This window comes from Lissotriton helveticus, chromosome 3_1 (assembly GCF_964261635.1).
Source record: "Lissotriton helveticus chromosome 3_1, aLisHel1.1, whole genome shotgun sequence".
In the NCBI taxonomy this organism is placed as follows: Eukaryota; Metazoa; Chordata; class Amphibia; order Caudata; family Salamandridae; genus Lissotriton; species Lissotriton helveticus.
In genome coordinates, this window is record NC_136061.1 from 1,195,479,327 (window position 1) to 1,195,504,108 (window position 24,782).

The 24,782-nt window shown below is 45.0% G+C and overlaps 1 protein-coding gene across 1 annotated transcript in view; it reads right to left on the minus strand.

Moving 5' to 3' along the window:
- The window catches only part of JHY (junctional cadherin complex regulator), a 443,466-nt gene that overhangs the window by 78,590 nt on the left and 340,094 nt on the right, over window positions 1-24,782 (minus strand). The window contains exon 7 of the mRNA XM_078681831.1: window positions 16,673-16,753. Coding sequence (XP_078537957.1) covers window positions 16,673-16,753 — 81 coding nt within the window. The remainder of the gene's footprint in view (window positions 1-16,672; window positions 16,754-24,782) is intronic.

The following is a 24,782-nucleotide window of genomic DNA, read 5'->3' on the forward strand; positions in this document are numbered from 1 at the left end:
AGTGACTCATTCATCAGCCCAAAAAAAATCGTGAGCGTTGGGAGGCTGGGCAGATGTGCCTTCTTCCCAAATATACCATCGAAAATCCGCTGTGATGCTGGCCAGAGGCATTTGCATCTTTGACTTTGACGAGCGGAATCCCCGTGCTGTTCCTGTGACCAGGGGCTTCTGTCTCTTAATCTGCTGCTCTGATCGGTCTCTGACCTTTTATACACACATGCGGCATCTTTGACTTTCACGAGCGCAAACCCCTTTTATACACACAAGCGGCATGTGCGCTCGCATGGAAGCCCCGTCCGTTTGGCCCCGCCCACACACTCGAGGAAGACCCGCCCCCAAATCCGCCGATCCGCATAATCCGCGGATTTTGCGGATCCACGATCCGTGAATCCGCAAATTCGTGAATCGTGGATCCGCAAAATCCGCCCATGCTTACGCACAAGCCGCAAATCGCAGGGCCACATTGTAAACAGAGACAGCAACTGAATATGATCATTACTGCTATACCCAGGAATGACAATACTTTCCATCCCCAGGCAGATATTATACTCCAGAGCCAACCGGACCATGTCCAGGTGCCTGGATTCTGGTGTAACTGATGGGCTATTTTATGAAGTCTGGTTATAGCTGAATAAACAGACGGTGCGTTATTAGGAATGAAAATGCAGCAACTAGATCCGATGACTCTACAAGCTCCGCCCCTATCGGCCAGTATGACGTCAAGAACAAGGCGATTTTGAAGGACAACAAACCTCATAGCAGATTGTTCTTCGGTTAAGTTACCTAGAGCGGAAGTAGTCTCATTCACTACTGCTTCAAGGGTTCTAGTTAGTCTACGTATTAACTTACTATTCTGGACAGGACCTATGAAGAAAAAGAAACCTTTATTGAAGTCTGTATACTGTTCTAATGCAGTTTCAGTCTGATCGACAATTGGGGACTCGATCTCCCTTCTATGTCTGATGTGTACTAGATGTGTGTTTCTGTGATAATCGGATGGGGCTAGGAAAACTGGTGGCAGTAGGAAGGCAATGTAACATGTTCCATCCCAATCTTGGGGCAGACGTACATATGCGGTCTGACCACATACAAAATAAGAATGACGTGAGGCTTTGAAAGTAGATTTCCCACTGTCACTATACTCGACCACAGTAGTACAATCACTGTGTCCTGGATGTACTGAACCATTCTTTCGGACACATAATTCGCCTTTCACTGGTAGAACTGCAATAGCAGGCAAATCTGGAGTAGTCTCGGACTGAACATTCAAAACCATGAAATTCGAGGAATAATTACCTAGATCATATACTTCATTTTCTAGATCTAACCCTGTTCTATGGGAAAGACCTTCCTTGTCTGGGAAACATGTTCTATTCAGAAGGGACATATCGTTTGAGGATGACGTTAACGTGGACCATGCTCCACACGAACCATTGTGTGAAAACGGATAGGGAAAAAGTGGCAGAACTCCCTTCGGTGTCTGGAAAGGGGGGAGTCGACCACACACCCAACAATTTGTGGCATTGCTGGTCTGGTGTGAATAGTGTAACATTCGGATAAAAGTATTATTGCGCATGGCAAGACGATAGGATAACTCGTGAGGAGGCAGTTCACTAAATGTGTGCTCTACTGTAATATTAGAGGAAAAATGTACATGTGAAACGATAGGAGGAAAATATATATGTAAAACATAACTTATGCCTGTAATCGTAAGACTCAGAAATAACATAATTAATAGAGTAACAATGCATCGACTTCGAAGATTTTTCCGATAACGTATTCTCTTAGAGTTTTGACTAACTCTCTCACTATGGGGGTCTATCTCATACATGTCAGGAACCTGTCTAACCGTTTCACCCGAGAGGGACTTAGACAATTAAACTGGCTGACTTACTAGACCTTAATTTTTCTTTATATTCCTGCTGTGGAGTTTTCTCTAACAGGGGAAGTTTAGAGTCAGTATCTGGGCAGTCCTTGAGAACGGGGCAGTCCTTGAAAAAAGTCTTTGGACGGAGTCCATGGAATCGTTTAACGTGGCTGGAGTGCAACCACCCCTTGCGGCCCTCCACTTTAATCGCAGTCCTTGTTGTCATCAGAACGAGCTTTGGTTCTTTCCAGCGGGGCTCCAGCGGACTTGAACGATCAAAATTTCTAATCAAAACGAGGTCGCCTGGTATGACCTCGTGCGGTTTCACTTGAGTGTTGTCTGGAAAGGCAGCGGCGACCTGTGAACGACAAGAGAGTAGTGCAGACATCAAGGAAGCCAGGTAATCTGTCAGCATATTACTGTCAACATCGGTAATTGTACGTGGCCTAGGTGTACCCCACATGTTTGGGGGACGACCGAAAACTACCTCGTAAGGGGACAGACCTGAACGGGAGTGAGCGACCATTCTCATGTAAAAAAGGGCGACTGGCAGTGCTACCATCCAATCTACGCCTTTCTCTGCGCATACCTTTGCAATGCGGATTTTCAGGGTCTGATTATGTCTCTCGACGAGACCAGCTGCTTCGGGATGTCGTACACAGTGGAACTTCCACTGGTACCCTAACAGAAGGGATACTTGTTTCATGAGTTCGGAGGAGAATGGCTGGCCGTTGTCTGAATACACGACCCTCGGTAATCCATAGCGGGGGAAATACTCACGAACCAACTGCCTGGCAGTGGTCGCGGCAGTGTAATCTGGGACTGAATATGCTTCTGTCCATCTGGACAAAGCGCATACAACTACGAGGACATACTTGAAACCTCGACATCGATCCATCTGAATATAATCCATCTGGAGGACTTCAAAAGGGTGGTCAGGAGGATGGAATCCACCTTGTTCCACCGGGACACCTTTACCTGGATTGAACTGACAACAGATCATGCAGGTATGCACTTTCTGCTTGGCTGCGGCTCGTAAATGTTTGTTAAACCAGAGGTTCTGAATACTGTCTAACATGGCTTTTTCTCCTAAGTGTGCTGGACTATGTGCGGTATTAATAATGACTTGAACCATAGAGTCGGGGAGAAACCATGTGGCTTTTCCCTTCGTCAACCATCCCTGATCTGTCTGGACCCCTCCTTGTTCAGACCATTTCTTGATTTCATCGGGAGTAGCATGTGACTGTATATCTAGTACGTCTTGTGTAGGGTCCTTAACTGTCATACAAGTCGTCTGAACTGGGACGTCTGTCTGTGTCGTGTTAACTGGAATGTCTGGAGTCTGAGCTGTAAGCTTGGCTGTTCGATCTGCCAGGTCGTTACCCTGGGAAATGATGTCAGTGACTCTTGTATGTGCTTTGCACTTCATGATAGCGATAGCTGTCGGTAAATGTATTGCATCTAACAGAGCTTGAATGAGGGGGCCATGCTGAATCTTGGTTCCATGAGAAGTCATGAAACCTCTCTCTTGCCAGAGCACTCCAAAGTCGTGTACGACTCCGAATGCATAACGTGAATCTGTGTATATGTTTACTTTCAGGTTCTTGGCTCGTATGCAGGCTTGGATCAGAGCGACGAGCTCTGCTGCTTGAGCAGACAGGGTGTCAATACGATGTGTTTCTATAACTTCAGTTTCAGTAGTCACTGCATACGCGGCTACTAACTCTCCTGTACTTGTCCTCATACATGAACCATCCACATAAAGCGTCAGGTCGGGATCAGGCAATGCAATGTCTGTCAAGTCTTGTCTTGGCTTTGTCATGGTGTTAACAACTTCCACACAGTCATGTGTGGCAGGATTTGAAGTAACTGAGGGTAACAGTGTAGCGGGATTTAAAATGTTGCAGCGTCTGATTTCTATGTGTGGCTGAAACAATGTCAGTTCATATCCTGTTAAACGTGCAATTGTCAAGTGCTGAGTCTGTGTTCGGTTTAAAAGAACTTCCACGGAGTGTGGAACTTGTACTGTCAGGGAGTGTCCTAACACTATGGAATCACTCTGTCTGATAGCTAGTGCTGTGGCTGCAACTGATTTGAGGCACGCAGGCAGAGCCTGGGCCACCGGATCTAATGTGCTAGAGAAATAAGCACAGGGCTTGTATTGTCCCGCTTGATCTTGTGTGAGAACAGATAATGCAGTACCATCACATTCAGTGACAAAAAGTGTAAAAGGCTTACTGTAGTTTGGTGTTGCTAGAACAGGTGCTTGGCATAAAGCTTTCTTTAACTCATTGAAAACAAGTGTATGTTCTAGAGTCCAAGGGAGGACAGTCAATGTGGCTGCCTCCTGTGTCGTTAACTGTATCAGTGGCTTGGCTAGATATGCGTACTGAGGGATCCATTGTCTGCAGTAAGAAGTGAGGCCGATAAAAGCTCGTACCTCCTTCTGAGTCTTGGGCTGTGGAAGATGTGCTATTACCTGGATACGGTCTGGTGTCAACTGCCTACCCCTCTTGGACAGTAAGTGTCCAAGGTACACCACTTGCTGGACACAAAATTGCAGTTTCGAAGGGGACACCTTGTGCCCCATCTCGGCCAGGAAATACAAGACTGTAAGTGACGCACGTTCGCAGTCACGTTCAGAACGGGCTGTGATCAATAGATCATCGACATACTGGAGCAGGGCAGTGTCAGTTGGCATATGAATATTGTCTAGTTGTCTTTTAAGTGCTTGACTGTATATACTAGGACTTTCTGTGAAACCTTGAGGAGCTCGTGTGAATTTATAGCTTCTTCCATTTAAACAGAATCCGAAAAGAAACTGGCTGTCTGGATGAATGGGGACACTAAAGAATGCGTTCTTGAGATCAATAACAGTAAAGAACGTAGCTTCGGAATCAATGGCAGTCAATAGGGAAGAAATATCTGGAACCACTGGGTACTGGGGTATGATACATTTATTAAGTTCTCGAAGGTCAATCACTAATCGATAAACTGGAGGTACATTGGGATCAGTACGTTTAAGAATCGGAATGATAGGAGAATTACATACATTGGAGTCAGTTTCTACAACTACTCCTTGAGCAATGAGCTCGTCAATAATTTTTGATAAGGCTGCTACAGCCTCAGGTGGCAATTTGTACTGTCGGATTCGTGGTAATACAACACCTTGCTTCAGAGTGACACGATATGGTGTAATGTGCATACAACCTACATCAGTTGGACCTTGCGCCCATAAATGCTGTGGTACATTCAATAATCTTGGATCAAAATCACGTAATACATAATGACCTTTAAAATCACGTAAAAACAATCTCACTCCTTCTGGGGAGCAACATATGACTGCTCCTAATTCTTTCAGTGTTTTGATACCTAGTAAGTTTTCTGGACATGATTTCGTAAGTAACAAGTCAGTAGTTCGGGACAATGGACCAACTTCTAGGGAAACTGGTTTCGATATTTCATTAACAATAGGCTTTCCTGAAAATCCAAGGGAAACATTTCTTGAGCCTGAGAGTGGAGCCCCTGGAACCTCGTCATGACTGATGGTAGTCCTACTTGCCCCTGTATCAATCAGAAACTTTCTGTCTTTCCCTAATACTTGACTGTGTACATAGGGACCCTCTTGATCTACAGGAATCTCGATGAGAGGCAAGCCAACCTCCCTCTCTAGGCTGTTTCATGAATACTGCTGATATTCTGGATAATCTGACTGTGCGTACTGGTACATCTGCTGTGTAACGTGTTGTGTGGCAGCTATAGGCTGCGGTACGGTAACTGTCTGTTGTGCCTTCTGCGGTGGCTGGGAATTCTGCGGAACATGTTCTTGTCTAGGAGGACGTGGTCTCTCTTTCGTTTTACCAGTAGCTATGTTGTGTTTCAGAACTGCACATTCGTTTATATAATGACCTGGCTGTTTACAATAATTGCATGTCCCTTTAACGGGAGCTGTAGAATGACTAGTCTGATTCGGACCCCTCTTCTGACTATCTTGTGGAACAGACTGTGCAACCAGTACTTTCATTTTCGTGTCTTTCATACGTCTCCTTTCATGTTCCTGCTCCTCCCTGATTCTGTTCTGGTGATACTGTAGCATCTGGAGCATTTGTGACAGAGTATTAGCTTGCCAGGTACTTTCGACTTTCAGTACTCGATTTTTAACTTGTGGTAAAGAATTCTCAACTAGTTTGGTAACAAAAAGATGTGGATACGATTCACTGCTTGTTTTCAGGCCGCTATTAATAATGAAACATTTCTCAAATCTAGAATAAAAATCACTAGTGTCTTCGTCTTGTTTCTGTTTACAGGCTGAGACGGCATCCCAGTCTTCCTTTTTCGTGGCTAGTAATCTTGGCAAGACTTGTATTAACAACTCGGGCAATGCTTTAGCTTTTTCCCCAAGACCGGTACCTGGAACTCGTGTGTTATCTTCAGTCTCTAATGCGGTCCAATCAATCTTTTTCTCTCCCACCTCCCATTCTTTTTCTTTGAGTTTTTCATATATGCCCGCAGGCAACAGGACCTTTAACATTTTAATGATATCAGGATACGTGTATTCTCCCATACGGAGCATGTCTTTTAATTCACGGTGGAACCCTGCTGGATCTTCATCGTGACAGGGTATTAACTTTTTCATTTCTAGAAGTTCTATTTTCGTGATAGGGGTGTAAACAAATACTCGTTCGAGCTCACCCCCCTCTCCCTTAACTGGATGTACTTCTCGCAACGGATTCTGTCTGTCTATGTAGAATGATTTTCTTACTGGGGGTGGAACAGGAACAAAATGTGGATTCAGGAACGTTCTGTATTTGTGGCGCTGTTCTAAAATGACACTAATTAAATCGGTACCTAGACCTTTCCATCTGTTTAGGAGTAACTCGTTCAGTACATCATACAAAGGACCTGGATCAGACTGCTGATCCTCATACAGTGTAATGAGGTGCTGGATCATATACATACCCACCAGACGCTGCTCGGCTGGGGGCAGCTTCAGAAACGTTTGGGCCACTATTTCATCTGAAAACGTGGTAGAATCACTAGTCCATCGAACGGCTGATCGGGCTAGTTCTTGTTCATGTATGGTACTAAGCTCACTATAACCTATTCGTAGTTTCAGAATTTTATCGGTGGCCTGGAATACATGTTCAAGAGAACACTGTTCTGGTACGGGAGGAGGAAAAACTTTCTTGTAATCTAGGCGTGAATGTCGGTCGGAAAATCTAGTTCTACCTACATACGCTATTCTGGCGGGATTCTCGCTGTCTACCTCTTCACTTGAAGAGTCATTCTCTTTCTCGGTTGCTCTTATTGCTTTCTCCTTCTCGTGTATACTTAGAATTTCCTTACGAATTTTCCTGTACATACGTTCTATACTGTTTTGTGTCTTATGTTTTCCCTCGGCTATATTGTCACTCCACCTTGTCAGGGCTTTCATCTCGTCTTTGTCTTTATCAGGATAATCCTGCTCTCTTATTAAACAGTTAATCAAGAACTGTAAAATCATACTTTGAATCTCGACCTTTCTGTGTGTCATAGCTTCGTGAATACTCTCTGGATTCTCCCCTGTTCGGATAAAATGATATATTCTGTCTAGATGTTCCTTCATCTCGGGCAGGGTGGCCAAAAAATTGGCAACTCGTCTTAAACGTACGGAATATAATATCATGTGATCTTCGCCTGGCACTGAATCATATATGCAGTCTGTAAGGTATTGCTTGAGGGCTGCGTGTGTAGACACCTTTGGCGTGCGCTGTAACGCTGCGTCTCTCAGCGTCAGTCGTTTTACTTGAGGCGGGGTGGTAGGAGCACCTCCCCCCGCTCCTCCTGAACTAGAATCGTCAGTTAATACTGAACGTGCTGGTAAAGTGACTGGCAAGACGGGCACACGTAATGTGGGCTGGTCCGGGGGTACTGGCACATTAACGGGGTTCCCGGGACCAGTGGCTGGAGGAACAGGAATTACATTATTAACAGGGTGCTGAGGTTGAGCAGGCAGAATAGGATTTGCATATTCTGGGACTGTATCGTCCAAATAGGACGAAAGAAAATTTTCAGCTGCAGTCGGTTTATGACGTAGCTTAGTCGGGACCAATGGTGGCGGTAAATTACAGGGTACTTCCGGGGTTGCCTTCGGCAAGCCCTCGGCAAGAAGAGGATACATACCTTTAATAAGGGCATTTCTCTGTCTGTCTGACTGTTCTGCTCTAACTCGTTCACCTTCTTCTAGAAGTTCCCTTTCTTGGGCTTTTTCTGAGGATTCCTTACTTAATTCTGCTTTTCTGAAATCTTTTTCGGATCTTTTATGGGATTCTTTACGCCATAATTCTATGGCATCTTTCTGGGATTGTCTGGCTTTCTTTTTCCATAATGCTTCTTCTACTCGCATGATGCACTCGGCATCCCATGTACCTGATACAGGCCATCTATATTTCTCTTCAAGATTCTTTGTATAATCCACCCATAAGTCTAGATATAATATGGCATCTAAGCCATGCTTGTGATACATAAAGTGTCCAGGACTGTCCCTAGGAGGGACAGGAACTGCTTCTTCGAGTAACCCTTTTCTGGTTTTTATCTGACGTAACTTTGAAAACAGAGGCATATTTGAGTCGTACTTGAACTTAAACACAATACACAATAATCACAGTAATGAAATGGCAAACAAATCACTCATACCACGACATAGAAATACATTAATAACAGTTCGAACAGAATACTACCTGATACACTGAAAACATAACGCTTGAATTTCTCGAGAACGGACTTACTAGAATTACTGGATGCACTGCTAAAACAGTACAGAACATACCGGTCTCATAAAGAGACACGTCATACCGTATCCACCTAGATGGACACGTCGGACTGGATCTGCGTACCCAAACCCATCGGACCGGAGACAAACTAATGACCCCGTCTAGATACTCCCCCAGCAACGGTACTCACCGGGAAGCAGAACTGAAGGCCTCGGACTGGACTGGACTGCTACGACGTCTGGTTACTGCGCATGCGCTTCGAACTTCGGGCTTCGGAAACAGGTGGGCCTCCGGATCCCTCGGACCTTGCTCTCTCGGCTTGGGCTCTGGTCGGGACGAACCGCATTCCTCACCGCCTCGTCTGGATGCCGGACCGCAGTCTCCGTCTCCTCCGTGGGCCTGAGGGAGACTTGATGAAGCAGAAATATCTGCACGTGCACGGTAGAGTTCCGTCACGGCTGTAGAAGGGTCAGGGGGCCTGCGTTACATCTCCGGCGCGTGGGGAAGGGGCTCGTCCCTATTCGGGCGCCATTATGTGGTAAATAAATAATTAATTCCCGGTACTATTTTTCTATACATTAACTAAAACAGATAGCTCAATAAATAAGAGGCAGGATCCGGGGTATCTGAGTTGAACAGGCTTTAATTTGACACAAGGGAAGGGACAGGATCGGAACAGCCTGTAACAGAATGGAATGGCAGCTGCAACGTCTCATTAACAGTACATAGTATATATAGTAAAACGTTACAATTGCATTGAATACAGTAGGCTAACAAGTGACAAACGTAAGATAAGAACACATGGGCGTACAAAGAAGGCGTGCACAGGGCGTGCACGAAGATATGTGATGAGAACGTCACAGAAGTGTCACAAATGGGTGGATACATGGAGGGGGCTGCCTGGGCAGCTGGAACCTTTAACCTACTGGTGCGCGCAAACGGACCATGACGTGTAACTGGGGAGAGCTGGGGGCTCTGACTTCTAGCACTAGAAGAGGAGACTAAAGTCTGGGATGTCAGGACGACATGTACCTATAGCATATCTGGTATCTTGTGTTTGGAGTACATGTTGATAGAATCTAAAAGTCATCAGAGCAAAGGCTACTTGACACTAAGGCTGGTGCATGCATATATTCTACATGTATTGCGTGTGCTATGAATCTTCTATGGATATTAATTCAGTAATTCTCTTGCATGGAGACAGAAAGACTAGACTATAGCTGAAGATGTTTATGCAGTTCGTTAGCTTAGGAATGTGAAGACGGAGAGCTGAACTGATAACTAGAGGCATAACATATTCTTGGCAGACAGGCAGGCAGGCCGGGCCAGGCCGGGCCAGGCCGGGCACCGCGTTGCTTGGCAGAAAGTAAGCGAAGGGTCAGGGATGCGGGAGGGGCTGCATCGCTCCTCGGAGTGGTTTCAGGAGACTGGAGCTTGAATCTGGTGTTCAGGCCCTTTGAGGCCTAGAAACGGGGACAATTCGATGAATTAACGTGCATAATGTAAAACGTTGGCAACATAGGCCTAGAAGCCTAATTCACGTTGCTTTCACGGGGACTGGATAACTGACATACTAACGTTGGACACAACTATAATGGCGTCTTTATTCGGTCATAGGGGGATATATGCATATTAATCATGCACATATTACATAGGATGGGGAACACGTAGGGACACATGACAAGGCAAAATTCGATTTTCCTCAGGACAGGAAAACGGGAAATAAGTTCCCCCTATTTTCCACATTGTACTTGGGCAAAGTTTTCCGAGTGGAGCCTCTCAATAACATTAAAGAAGGTAGGGAGGAATCCGAAGGTCGCTCAGCACCTTCCAGAGTTTCTCCCGGGGTACAAGATCAAAAGCCGACTTCAGATCAACAAATATAAGATAGAAGCTGCCACTCTCTATAGTCACCGTTTTCCCAAAGAGTAGTTGAAGTCTGAATATCTGGTCTACGGTTGACATGTTTGTTCTGGAGCCGGCCTGATAGGGGCTTAATATTTGTTTTTCTTCCAGCCAACCCTGAAGATGGTCCAAAAGCACCCAGCTAAAGAGTTTTTGGGTGATATCAATTAAGCTGATCGGCATGTAGTTGGAGGGTGAAAGGGGACAGCCTTTTTTAAATATGGGAACTATATCCGCCTCATGCCAGGTATCGGGGTGGATCCCAGCCCTTCAAGACGGCATTAAATGGGGCACACAAGTATGGAATCCATATTTTGGGTTCTTCCCGGAAGAGGTCCCCCGGTAATTTGTCTAGACCTGGCATTTTGTTAAGGTGGAGCTTGTTGATAGCGTTTCCCACTTCGGCCATTGTAATCTCCACGTCCCCCACCTGGTGGAACTCCGATACCATACTGGGGGTAAGGATGTTAACGGGCCCACTATCCCTAATGGAGTACAATGACCCAAAGTGGGTCTCCCTGGCTTCAGACGCTATATTGGGCTGGATGGCCGATCTCCCTTCCCTGTCGCCCGAGCTTACTATTGCCCAAAAGGTTTTCAAGTCTTTATCGCTGAGGGCGATTCTGAGATTTTCCTATCCCTCTACTTCCCATTTTTTTTTCTGCTGGGTGGTCCATTCATACCTGACCCAAGAAAGTTTAATTTGTGTCCTATCCTTCACCTTCACCGCATCCACGAGGTCCTGCTTTGCCTTACAACACTTGTCATTGAACCAATAACATTTATAACAGTTACTTTCCCTCCTACGCACAAACGGGAAGAATATATCCGCCAATTTCGTGGATAGGTCTGCGTGCATTTTCACTGCCTTGCCTGGATGGGAAACATCCTTAACAACGCGGTCAGTACACCGCAATGCTGTTACATCGCGGTTGTTACAACGAACGCATGTAACAACGCTATGCCATTACAACGCAAGTCTTTACATCGACTTGAGCTAGATGGCGTGCTAACATTAAAAATGGTGTAGTTTACTATCCCAACACCTTGCCTACTGATAAGCGGACTGGAGTTGGAATAGTAAATGACACTTTTTTAATTTTAGCACGCCTCATAGCGCAAGTCGATGTAAAGACTTGCGTTGTAAAGGCATAGCGTGGTAAAATGCAGTCGTTGTAACGACTGCGATGTAACAGCACGCGTTGTAATAACACGCGTTGTTACATCATACTACCGTCTCGATTAACGATGGGACTGTCCACCTCTGCTACCTCCCACATTTTAATTAACATTGGAATTGCTAGCTGATAGACTTTGGCCAGCTTAATGGGAGACTGTTGTATGTGGCCCCATCTGTCATTTCTTCTATTGTTTGTTATTGTTATTGGGCTTGTTGCGTTTGTCAGGGCGAAAGGAGGTTTAAAAATGCCAAGGTCCAATGGTTTTAAAGTAAGAGTCAGGGCATTATGGTCGCTATCCTGCCGCTGCATGATATAAAGTCAAGGAACTTTTAACACAATCTTGTTTCCACCATGATATAGTCAATTAGGGAGGTTTGTCCTGCTCTGTTAAATGTGTGCTGTCCTGGCTGATAGGATTTAGTCCGTCCATTGCATGCCCTAGTGATAGAGCCAGAGTAAGTGAGTTGAGCTGCATTACCAATGGTGACCATACTTTAGTAGTGTTTGCCCCAGTGCAGCGGAAGTTATAGCATCAGGGACCCCACAAAATTTTGTCCTAGCTCCTACCGGATCAATCCACTGGGGGGGCTTATACTACTACCCCTCGTTATACTTTTCAGGCCGCACCCCCCTAGACCCGCGGGGTCGTGACCTGCCGTTTCTGGGTCCCCACCCTTAGATTGTCCCTCCCTCAGTCAATCTACCTCCTCAAGGATGTCATATTGGTTGTTCACCAGGATATTAAATGGGGGAGCCTGTTGTGGGCAGGCCAGTTTTCCTCCAGAAAGGTCCCTCAACCCATTACTGGAATTAAAGGAGGTACACAGCTTCTAGAGTATGCTTGCTGTTGTACATAGAAAGAGTCCAAGGGGCGCAGGCTCATGCCTGTTGGAGCATAGTGGCAGTTAAGGGTGGTTTTAAATAGATTGATGACAGTGTTGTGGTTTATAAAGTTAATAACTACACATTCACCCGATTTGCTTTTTCTGCAGTTTCCCACCCACCCTAGCTTTCAAACTATTATGATCTCCCCTGCTCTGGCATAATCAAAGTGCTTATATATGGCAAGCCAGAAAAGACATTTATTTCTCAGCTCGAGTTGAGTTTCCTTTGAGTTGGGTTCAATTGGCGGGACACCTGTCAGAATAGCTATGTACGGGGAGCAGGCAGGCGGAAGATTTATGTTAGGCAGGTTTGGACTTGGGCAGGGCTGTCTCCCCTCACTATATTCTTGCACCGGTTGCCTCCTCACTTTTCTATTGGTGACTTGGGCTTGGGGCTAGGTTTATCTTGCTGCCTGGAAGGGGATGGCCTATTTTCAGGTCTGGGCTCAAGGCTAGCACTCCCGCCTCTCTGGTGCATATGAACACTCTGTTCTCCTATCTCGTGTCTAATAGAGGGACCCTCATGAGCATGCATCTCCAGCCCGGGTAGGGGTGTTGGGCCCTCACTGTCCACCTGACAGACCATGTTGATCCCTTTTCTAGACTTGTTGCTGGAGTGGTTTTGTAAACCTTGGTGCCTGAACATTCAGTGATATTGCACCCCTCCGGGTAAGTCCCAATTAAAAGTCCATGTTTCCACATATCAGTCGGACAACAGGGGCTCGGTAGAATCCTGCAGATACTATGGGCAGCTGAGAAGGCAACAATACAGGGCCAACTCATGAAAGATGCTGCCATGTCCAATAAGCAAGTAACTATCCGACAGACCAAATTGGGGGGCAGATAGCCTCTCTTACTCATGTCTACTTCTCCCACCTCTCCCTGCCTATCCGCTGCAGCCTAGAACAGGCCCGTATAGCCCTCAACAGTCTCTTCACCTCCAAAGCTGAATACGCATTGCAGTGCCTGAAAGGACATCACTATGAGCAGGGGGAGAAACCTGGACGCCTCCTGGCTGCCTAATTGCGACAACATGAGGCCTCCATGTCCATCCCTGCTATACAGTTGACAATGAGGAAATCTTAACTCGACTGCAGGACATAGTCAACAAATCCACCTCATTCAATTGGATGTTGTATATACACAAGAGGCACTGGTGAGCACGAAACGTGTGGCCACCTTCTTAGGGAGCATAGACCTCTTCTGCCTTTCGGACAAGGGCAGGGAACTACCAGGGGGAAGACCAGCATATATGACGTTGTGTCAGCTGTCTCCAAAATGCCCTATCACAAATCTCCGAGTGAGGATGGCTTCCCTGCGTGGTTATAGATGGTCAGGCAAAGAGGTAAATAACTCCTTACATGCCGCCTTCCGGGAGGCGGAACGGGCGGCATCATTGGTACCTATCTCGCTGTTCTCCCCAAACCTGGGAGAGACCCATTACTGTGTGGCAGCTATATGCCCATCTTACTGTTAAATGGCGCCATCAAGATCCTTGCCAGCATCCTGGCATCATGGCTTGGCAAGGTCATTCCCTCCCTTATGCATCTCTCTTAGGTTGATTTCGTACTACACCATTCTTTCAGGAACCACCTTCGCACTCTAGCCCACACCCTCTGGGCGGCCAAGGATCTCCGGGGTGACGCGGTGGCCCTCTGCCTAAAAGCCGAGAAGTCGTTCGGCCACATCAAGTGGGGTTTACCTCTTTGCCACCATGAAAAGATTCGGACTGGGACACCAATTTATCACCAAAGTGCAACTATTGTATGAATGCCCCACTGCCCAGGTCAACTACGGGCAGTTCCTCTCAAACCCTTTCAATTCTTAAAGAACTCCCAGCATTAAACATCATCAGCATCTACCGTGAGGGGACTAACAGTTTAGAGGAAATTGGGGTAATTCTCAAAATTAGAATCTTTATTATCACTATATAGGTTTACATGGTATTGTTGAAAGATTTGTAGGATTTCCTTGCAAGAGAGGGGAGGGACAAGTTGCAAGGGATTTATTTTATTAACATGTGTTACTTAAAGCTTGTAGAGAAAGGAGAAATGTGGAATATAGTGCTATATAAAACATGAATTGTTATTGTAAATATGAAGAGGAACAGCTAAACGAGGGTCTTTGAGTGATGGTCCAGGGAAAGTGAGCGGCACAGATGCTTCTACAGTGCCTGTAAAAAGCAGAAGTGCAGTATTTAACACTATATAATACACAAATTGTTTTTATAAAGACGAAGAGAGGCAGCATGATTTAGTTAGCCCCCGCCCATTCCTGCCGCTCTTGCTCTGCTCTCCCCGCTAGCCGAACAACCCTACAGTGTTGGTATGAGCATGAGGCCTAACCTGAAAAAAGTTTGCTCAAGGGGTTTAGCAAACAAATTTAAGACATCTGCCCTAGATGTTCTTATATATTCCTGGGGCTGTACTGCCTCACTTCCAAAAAGACTTTCTGGGAGCTGGATATTGTGCTATTTGGATGGCCAGGAATCAAAAAACCCGCTCTGTAACAAATCTGGGGCCCTTGAAGTCCCAGATGCCACATGTTATTATCTGGCTTCAAAGCTACAGTTTCTACTGGAATTACCCTAAGTCTCCCAGGAGGAAGCACAAACTCTTGAATGGCTGTTGTAGTCGGAAAGCCCGTAAACTCCTGTTACAGACCCAACTCAATATTGATACAGGGGTGTCCCTAATTGCACAAGTATGGGGCAGGACAATCTGAACTATTTAAAAACGGACACCCTTTGGAAATCAGGCTCCCCTATGAATTTTACACACATTTTGTAAGCTGTGCCGTGAAGCCAGTATAGCTAGGACCGGTGAATGACCTATACGAAGGAGATATCTTACCCCCATTTGAGGAAGCTATGAGACATGCCGAGAATTTCTATTGTATGCTTGGCAATCAAGTGCATCAAATGATTCTTGGCTAGGACTCCCAGAGGAATCGCCTGAATCAAATCCTACATACGGGCTCTTTTAGCACTGTCACAATGTGGGCATTTACTGTCCATTCTTTGAAGGGCTCTATATAATGAGTCCAAAATAGGAACTGAGTATTAAAATGAAGTGTGATAGAGATTGTGAAACACAACTTACTGACAATAAGTGGATTATAGCTTTAGTGTATGTCACAAAGGCCGTAAATAACTCTTGGTTCCACCTCACTAATTTCGAGCCCTACACAGGACATATTTACCATCAGGTGCCATTCACTAAATTTTCCCAGGTACATATTGGGAATGCCCAATATACCAATCTGAGAATGCTGATAGGCTTCTTATGGTATCATCATACACTGTAGTGCAGGTATTCTGAGCAAACTATAAAGCACAACAACAAAAACGTTGTGCTGGCGCCATACCTGCCCCCATAAAAACTGCTACATGCAGTATCACATGATTGCCCTGAGTTCATTATGTAAAAGAGATGAATACAACAACTTTGGAACTCAAAAGTGGCACATTTATGGAACAAAGATATACATGAGTGGTTATTGGTGGAAGAGATGCATATGACCTCTTTCTGAACTGACCCCAAGGTACTGCTAGACCTGGAATGCTGGAAATACATGTACAACAAGCCCCAAATTAGTAATGTTGAAACGTTGTCCCAGAGTAGCTTTACTGGTGGCAATGCGTGGCTCAGTCAAGGTAACTGTTCAACACCCAAGCTAGTTCTGGTGCTTTAGCACATGCCCTATTGTTTTGCATGGATTAATTTAAGTACAGATTTACTGGTGGTAGGCCTACTCTAAGCAATTAAGAAATATAAGGTTTGGTTTTTAAGAGGAGCTGACAAAAGTATTAATTTTTCTAGAGTCCGTTTGGAAGCAGACATCTTAAGCGTTAGGTTTAATATCCCTTTATGCTGCTATTCCTGTTGCTCTTACACAGGGTATTAAAGCTAGGATGCGAGAGCATTAACAACGAAAGTATCAAATGATTAAAATAAAGTAGAGGCTCTTACAAAAGAACTACAAGCCTTCACAATATTCTTCTATGATGTTATTTGCACTCATTAAAATCAATAGATTGTTTTGGCTCGGCATATGTGATAGAAGAAGGGAGAAAATACGTACTTTGTTTTTTATTCCCTGGTAATCAGGTCCAAGACCACCAAGCTTTATATCGGGATTCCTGAAACCCTTCAGTCTGGGTACCTGAAAAAAAAATGACAATTCGTTTTTTTCAAAATTTCATAGGAAACACATTAGGCTAGTAAGAATGGTGAAAACAATATCCAACACTATGTGAAAGCATGCAGTAATAAAGTAGAACAGTTACTCCAAGCAGGGTCTTGAGGAATGGCATTTTCCATGTATCTACATCTATGCCAAAAAAGGTCCCTAACCTTTAAAATATCTCCTTTGAAACAGTGCATCAAAATGCAGGGACAACCTACCAACAACAATTCAATTTGGTTAAAGACTTTTTACTGTTATTGCAGCCCATACCACCATCTCACTCCTCCCAGGTTGCAGACACAGATTGTCTTCAATTATCAAGCCTTACTAAACATGTAGTGTAAGATATGTGTTTCCTATCCTCAGAGTAACTTCACTCCCATTACATAATACTTTAAAATCGGTTAATATGTCAGTCCCTTATCACACACTTCTTTACATTTCTACTAAACCCATCTCCAGTGTTTTAAAATTGGAGTGCAATCTCCCTCAACAAGAAAAAGTGTGTGCAGTCCACGGCTACGAAAGGAAAGTTCATTTTTTGCACAAAGTACTTTAGCAATATTTTAAGTGTGAGGCAGAGTCTAAAGGGAAACTCCTGCTAATGTTTTAAGGCAGTGGGGTTAAAACAGCATGGATAATTTATAGGCTGACGCGCTAAAGACTTACCCTGCTCCAAGAAGGGGTAGAACTCTCCTGGTGCTCCTGGTGCTCCGCCGTGAGGGAAACAGCCAGGAACTCTCCGCTGCCGTGAGGGGAACGGCCGACGAAGCCTGCTCCTCGCACAAATTAGAAACCACAACTCCCAGCAGCCCCAGCCCAGGCGCCTGCCATCGTTGTCATCAGGCTGCGCCAGGGCTGTTGAAAAGTGCAGCAGGTTCCCCGCAGCGGGGACGCGCGCCGGCGGCGCCCGTCATCGCCAAGAAGAGGCAGAGCAGGGCCCCCCCCTGTCAGTTTCGTTACGAGACATAAGATACATTTTTCTAACATTTTCATGGGGCCCTTGTGGTATATTTTCCACAATGTGTCCTCCCCAGGAGAACCTTTCACTGTGGTGGTTGGCATACAAGGGTGAAAATCTTATCTCTACGGCCAAAACCTGCCGAAGCCCCTCCTGGGTAACAACACATACTCTATGGGCAAAAGGAAAGCAATGGAGCGCGGGGGCAACTGGGAGCAAGAAAGGAAAAAAGGGAAAGAAAGTGAGTCATGCAGCTAGCAACTGTGTTCTTGATAGAATTGAGTCGATAGTCAGTGAGTGTGAAGAGATTTTAGGAGGCAATAATGCAGCATTGGACATTGTTTCTAACCCTCCGGAGGAGGCATTAGTTAACAAACCTAAACGAGTAATTCCATCGATATTTTAAAAAACCGCCCCATAAATTCTCTAATTTTATCTCTCACAGCCCACCGGCTGATGGTTTTAAGGAATTTCCCTTAGACATATCCCCGTCACCACCAACTAATTTAATTGACTTAGGGGATCCATGTGATAGCGCAATTGACGAGCAGCTTCCTCCAATTCCCTGTTCAAATAGGTTTGCCGTACTGGAGCACATAGCTGAGGGAACTCCATCTCCTATAACTAGTGAACATATTGCTACTGGTACTGGTGACTTAGCGACCAGATGTAAATGTAGAGCCATAAATAAGGGTTTGGCACAGAAAGTCGAATTACTTCAAAAGGAGGTGGAATCCCTGAGGAAAATGGTGGAAGATCTAAATCGTAGGGCCGAGTCTTCCCCTCCAGTCGCCAGTTCATTGACTCAGCCTTCTCCCCCTGCACTCTCCTTACCATCGAACAGGCTACCAATTGGTGCTTCCCCCGGGGTCGGCGGTAGGATTTATCCTGCGCTGCGAAATCGAGACAACAGCCCCCCTCCTATGGCCCCCATCCCTAGTATTACAAGATCTTATGTTGACTCAATGAAAGCTCCAGGGGCCCCACGCACTTTCTCTAACATCACTGGATTTCAGGGACAATACCACCCTCGCATTAGCACAAATATTCAGGCCAGAGATACCAACTAAGGAAACCCCACACCACCAGGGGGCAATTCACCAACAGTATATATGGTTAAAGTTACTAAATGCTCTTCCAGGCAAGGGTTTGAAAGCAGTGAGTCCCTGCGAAACAAAGCAGTACACTGGTTGTGCCACGTGAGGGGATGCAGGTCTATAATACAAGAAGTCATTGTTAGAGTAAGGAGGATCTTATTGTGCAATTCTCAGTCAGACTGCATCGAGCTATTGCTAACGGACGCTGCCCTTGCTGAGAATTTGCTGGCTCTGCAGTTTCGTACTTCTTCTCCAGAGTATTCGGCCATTCAGATTAGACGCTCTCCACTCTGGTCAGCACCTAGGCCGTTAGATCACGAAGTGGCTGGGAGGTTGGGAGGAGGGTCTGGTTTAAATAAGGTCGACTGACTAAATGGGGGGGCTAACCCAGAATACTACCATTATTTCAGCAGGAGCTAGACGTAGGGAGACTAATTTTACTGCAAGCCCCCCCCTGTATTGAAGGACTAAAGGGTCAGAGAACGATTGAAGACCAGGTATGGGCCCCGGTTTGTACTCTAGATAGTGTAGTCCTTGAGGTTACGTCTAACTCGAACGTGCTTAATCTCCTCTCCTGGAATATAGCGGGGCTCCAGAAAAAATTACTGCTCCCCGAGTGGAATGAGTTTATTGAAAAGTTTGATGTGTGCTTATTCCAGGAGACTTGGAGTCTAACGCCTTTACATAAATCTGGCTTCACCTCTTATTTCATCCCAGCAAACAGTTCAGGCAAGGGTCGCCCCTCCGGGGGATTACAAATTTGGATTAGCATCTCACTAAATTGGTCGATTGTAACACACACCTGCTCGTCACGAGACATTCTCCACCTGACCATTAGAGGGCCATCCAATGGTACAACCCTAGAGCTATTCAATATATATGCAAGAGGTTCTCCGGGCGCCCAAACATCTTCGACTACAGCAGCTCTGGAGTGTGAGTTATCACTCACTCTGCCCCATTCCAACACTATAGTAGCCGGGGACTTCAATTGCACATATGAACCTCTGAGTGCGGATGACCTACTGGGAACTGCCGAAGAGGATACTAAATGGGCTATTCCGACCCTCAATCTAGTTCCCATCAAGAAGTGGTCACAGAGGGCAATTCAAATCAATGCCCTCACCCTGGAATTTAATTTAAGTGCTGTAAATGGAGGGACATGTTCGGATCCAAGCGGAGCAAATACTTATAATAGGATAAGCTCCCCATCCCGAATAGATTACATTCTTGTTGACGTCCGATTATGTGGGGATCTTCTGGATATGGTAGTTAAACACTCCTTGGATAGCGACCATAATCCCCTTTGTCTGCAAATTAACAATGTTTGGTCACCTTTCACAACAGACGTACCTAATCCCCCTTTAATGTCGACAATCCCTTCCAACTGTAATAGAGGACTTAAATGGCATAAAGTCTCTGAGCAATAATGTAAATTGCAAAGCATCAGGGAATTTCTCGATCAAAAGAATAAGGAGCTTGAAGTGATATATAGAGAAGCTGAGAACCTATCCAAATTCTCTTTGTTTTCCCGAGAAACATTAGACAAGATAGGCTCATTTTTCACTGTAGAAGGGAAAATGTCAACAAAGAGAGGCTTAGCAAGGCCCACAAACCCATGGTATTCATCCACGTGCAGGGAGAAGAGGCAGGCCCTATCCCTAGCTGTCAGAAAGAAAGATCCACTGGCAATTAGAGCAGCAAGAAAGGGTTATTCCAAGGCACTGGCGGAAGACAAATGCAACTGGGACGAGGCACATTGGCAGGATCTCAAACACACCTCCAAACAAAGGGACCCAACTTTATCCTGGGAGTTAATTAATAGAGGTAATAGAAAAGGATCTGATCCAATCTCAAATCACATCATAGGGCAACAATGGCATGACCATTTCTCTAACCTATACTCGGGAGATGAAGGCCCCTCGTCTCCTCAAATCGAGACCTACACAACTACCCCTAGTGTTTTCCCGTCACTGGACAGCTTTGAGCTCCACGAGGTTGATCTAGCAATAAATAGCATTTCTTCTGGAAATGCTGCGGGACCAGGCGGCCTTCCTGGAGATCTGCTTTTGCACGATCCGAAGCCCTGGGCCAATTTCATCTTACTCTTGATGAATTTAATAGCTAGGGGTCTGCAGTCCCTGATTCATAGAAAGGTGCGGAGGTTGTCCCAATCCATAAAAAGGAAAATAGGGAGGACCCTGCCAACTACAGGCCGATTCGTTTAATCGATGTGATCCAGAAGGGGGTTGGCAGGGTGCTCTTTATGAGGATAAGGTCCTGGATGGAGGACGATAACATCCTCTCTCATTATCAAGCAGGCTTCAGGCAAAAGGTGGGTACAATGGATCAGGTCTTCAGATTTTTTATGATCCACTGGAAAGCAGTGGTGATTGGGAAAGGCAGTTTGTACTTGGCCTTTATAGATTTGAACCGCATTCGATCTAGTACCACGTGATAAGCTCTGGCAGGTCCTGCATGAATTGGGGATTTCCCCTCAGATTCTTGATTTTATAAAACGTTTGCATGAGGACAACTATGCCAGAATTGAGTGGGGCTCACAGGGGTAGCTGACGGAGAGGGTCGTGGTGAATAAGGGGATACGCCAGGGATGCGTTCTGGCCCCTACCCTGTTCTCTATTTTTGTGAACGGGGTGATAGACCATCTTAGAGAGGAACCAGCATATGCCCCAATCCTGGCAGGGGAGAAAACGCCAACTCTCCTATTCGCCGACGATACCCTCCTGATCTCCAAAACTCCGGGAGGTCTTCAAAAACTTTTAAATAGGTTTAGCCTTTTTTGTGACTCCCGGGGGTTAATAATAAATACAAGTAAAACAAAGTTAATGACAATTAACCCATCGAAATGTTTCAGAAATGGCATTACCTTAAACTATACCCATTAGATACCGTTGAGTCGTTTGACTATCTGGGAATCCGGGTCTCTAAAGGTATGAAGTGGGGTTCCTAAGTCACAAGCCGGTGTCTGAGGCTATCGTAAGAGAACAACATCTCTCTGCAAGTAGGCCAGTTGCCCCGGCCCCTGTGGTCTATGATGGCAAAGCGCTACCCTCGGCCCTATACGGGGCCGAACTTTGGGGCTTTGAATATACTAGCGAACTTGTCAGATCCGAAAACACGTTTTTTAGAGATCTCATCTCCCTTCCAATTTCTACCCCGCTGAAACCCTTATACTGTGACATGGGAAGACGTTCCATCCAGGACATTGCACGCCTTCGCCCCTTACTTTTTTGGGCATGTATAAGAAGGACCCTGGAGCTGTCCAATTAAGCTGCTGCCCTCAGCGAATTAATAACATCTGATACTGGGAACAGGATTTAATGGATCACTAATCTTAGGCAGCTTCTAACTGACATAGGATTTGGGGAGGCTTGGGCCAGCCAGATTCCGCCATCCAAGCAGGACCTAAAAAGTGCCTATTGGCAATGGGTACAGGCAGAAGAGTCACGCAATCCTAAAATGGGGAAACTTACCGAGGAGTTTTTTTAGCACAAATCCATCCGAAAGTTAGAACCTATCTTGATTTTATACAAACACCCAGGGTTAGGGCGCTCTACTTGAAGATGAGATTAGGGATCCTCCCGCTCAATGAGGTGACCGCAACCTGGAACTGGCGCAAATCACCATCTGCACCTTGTCCAGGTTGTGCAGCTCCTAAAGAGTCCATTGCCCATTTTTTCTTTGCGTGCCCAGCCTATAGGATGGCTAGAGCTAAATGGCTCAAACCAGTCTGTAAAAAGCTCATCACTAAGAACCATCGTGTCACACTACGCATTTTAAAAATTGACACTTCCTCTCTTACTATGGTTTGCGGTGTGGCCAAATATCTGGGATGTGCATGGTTAATAAGAACTAAGCTTCAAGCGAATAATAGCAGCGCAACATCCATCATGCATGTTATCTGATGTATTTGCTCTGAACATTGCTATTCATGGTCCTAATGAAATCCCTTCTTTTTTTTTCTTTTTATGTATCTTTTAATTGTATGAAGTTTGATGTATAGTATGATCTACTTTTTGTGCTGTGTTACATGATTTTAAAATATGAATTTTAGATGTACATGCTTTTATGATAACTTTTTATCGAATAAAGCTTATTCTACTACTTATAGGCTGTGATGGCACATCCACAAGGGCTATACTTAATTCTTTGTCCGATCATCCCCGTAAATCCATTTCTGTGCTGCTATTTACCATGCTAGACGTTTATGTAAGGAGATATCTTTTGCATACACTGTTTATAAGGATTGAATATTAGGCTTCTAAATGGGTGTTTCCATGCGGATAGTTTGTCACCTTTCATGCATAAATAGATTCAAGGCTCACTTCTATAGGTCACAGCTTTATATGTACCTTATTATGTACACAGTTAAAAATGTAAGGATTGACAGGTAGAGACCCTTTGCACAGTTGAATGAGTTTTCAGCTCTAGTATATAGAGTCAAAGTGATCAAAGAGTTGTGAAAGTATGCTTGCCAGGTTGCTTGCATGCACATTAGATGGACACTTACAATGGCTGACTCGTTGACAACTTAGACTGTCCTCCCATTCACCAGATTATTGCTTCAAACAAGGTTAATTCCTGTTAAAGCTAGGATGCGATTCCTAGATTCCTGGATATGAAGCATGCTAAAGTGAAACCTTTTGATCCCTTTGATGTCTTATATCTGGCCAAGTACTGAATCTATGCAAGAAAGCAGATTCTACGAGGGTCAAAAATGATGGTCTAAGGAGCATAGGTATGACATAGAACAACAATTAGGAAATGTACTGAAAACCATTTTCCAGCTAGAAGCATTGAATCTGGCTTGTAAATTGATGGAGGCTGACAACAAAACTGTATATGAGACTTGAAGCTGTGAGGCAAAGGAATGGGTATTATTGAAGATGTATGCTGACGTCAGGATTTGTGAAAATTCTGAGCACATGTGAATGGCCTGTAAAACTCACAGATGATGGGAACAGATAACAAAATTACTAGGGATGATTGGAATTTGCGCATCTATGAAATCTATGTGAATAACAAACCCATAGTAAATCATCTGTCTAAAAGCTCTCAATTACAAATTTCAGTTTGACCAGACTTGTCCATGAAAAGCAATGAGAATTGTATCGCAGGCGCACAGAGAGATGTGGCCCTGTTGCTGAATAGTATACCATTGTGCGTTTTCGAAAGAGATTCCAACTTTTGGGCTAACATCTTAAATAGAGAGGGTGGGCTACTGAATTATACACTAATTTCCTTTTGGACAAAGGAGCTAAATGGTACATGGGAATTTCGTTAACAGAGTTTGAAGTCCGGGCTGATGCAAATCTAGTTCTAAAAGACAACAAAAGACTACTAACAATGCTGATTCATGGACAACTAGCCACCAAACAGTTTGGATTACATGCCTGAAATGGAATTTGACAGGGTACATAGGAGACTTTGTGGTGAAAACTGGAAGACTTGGGGATTTTCAAGGTAACTGTGTACGACTCTAGTTGGACTGTACTATATCTATATCTGGATCTGCATCAAACGTGGGACTCGATCTTATCATTTGGCTAAGATATTTACAGGAGTTGAAATGGGGGTGATTTCTGGCACCCCTAGCCATTCAATTTATACACAGCAGATTAGGCTTTGCCCTAAATGTACTAACTGCAGTGCGAACATTCTCTTCTTAAACTGATCATTCACCAATGAGCCTGCCTCAAGCTCAACCCTGACTACCGATGTCGAACCCTCCCCAGTCTTGAATAAGACAACTCTGTCTTCCACTCTAACGAGGATCACTCTCCCCTGACTGACATTGATCCCGCCACCTGTCCCCTTGACTGCGGGTCTGGAGTCTCCCCAACATACTTACCCTATTTCTCAACTGAATAGAACAAAACCTTGACTCTAGCCGAAGACATTTCTCACTTAAAAAAGGACCTTGGAGTTC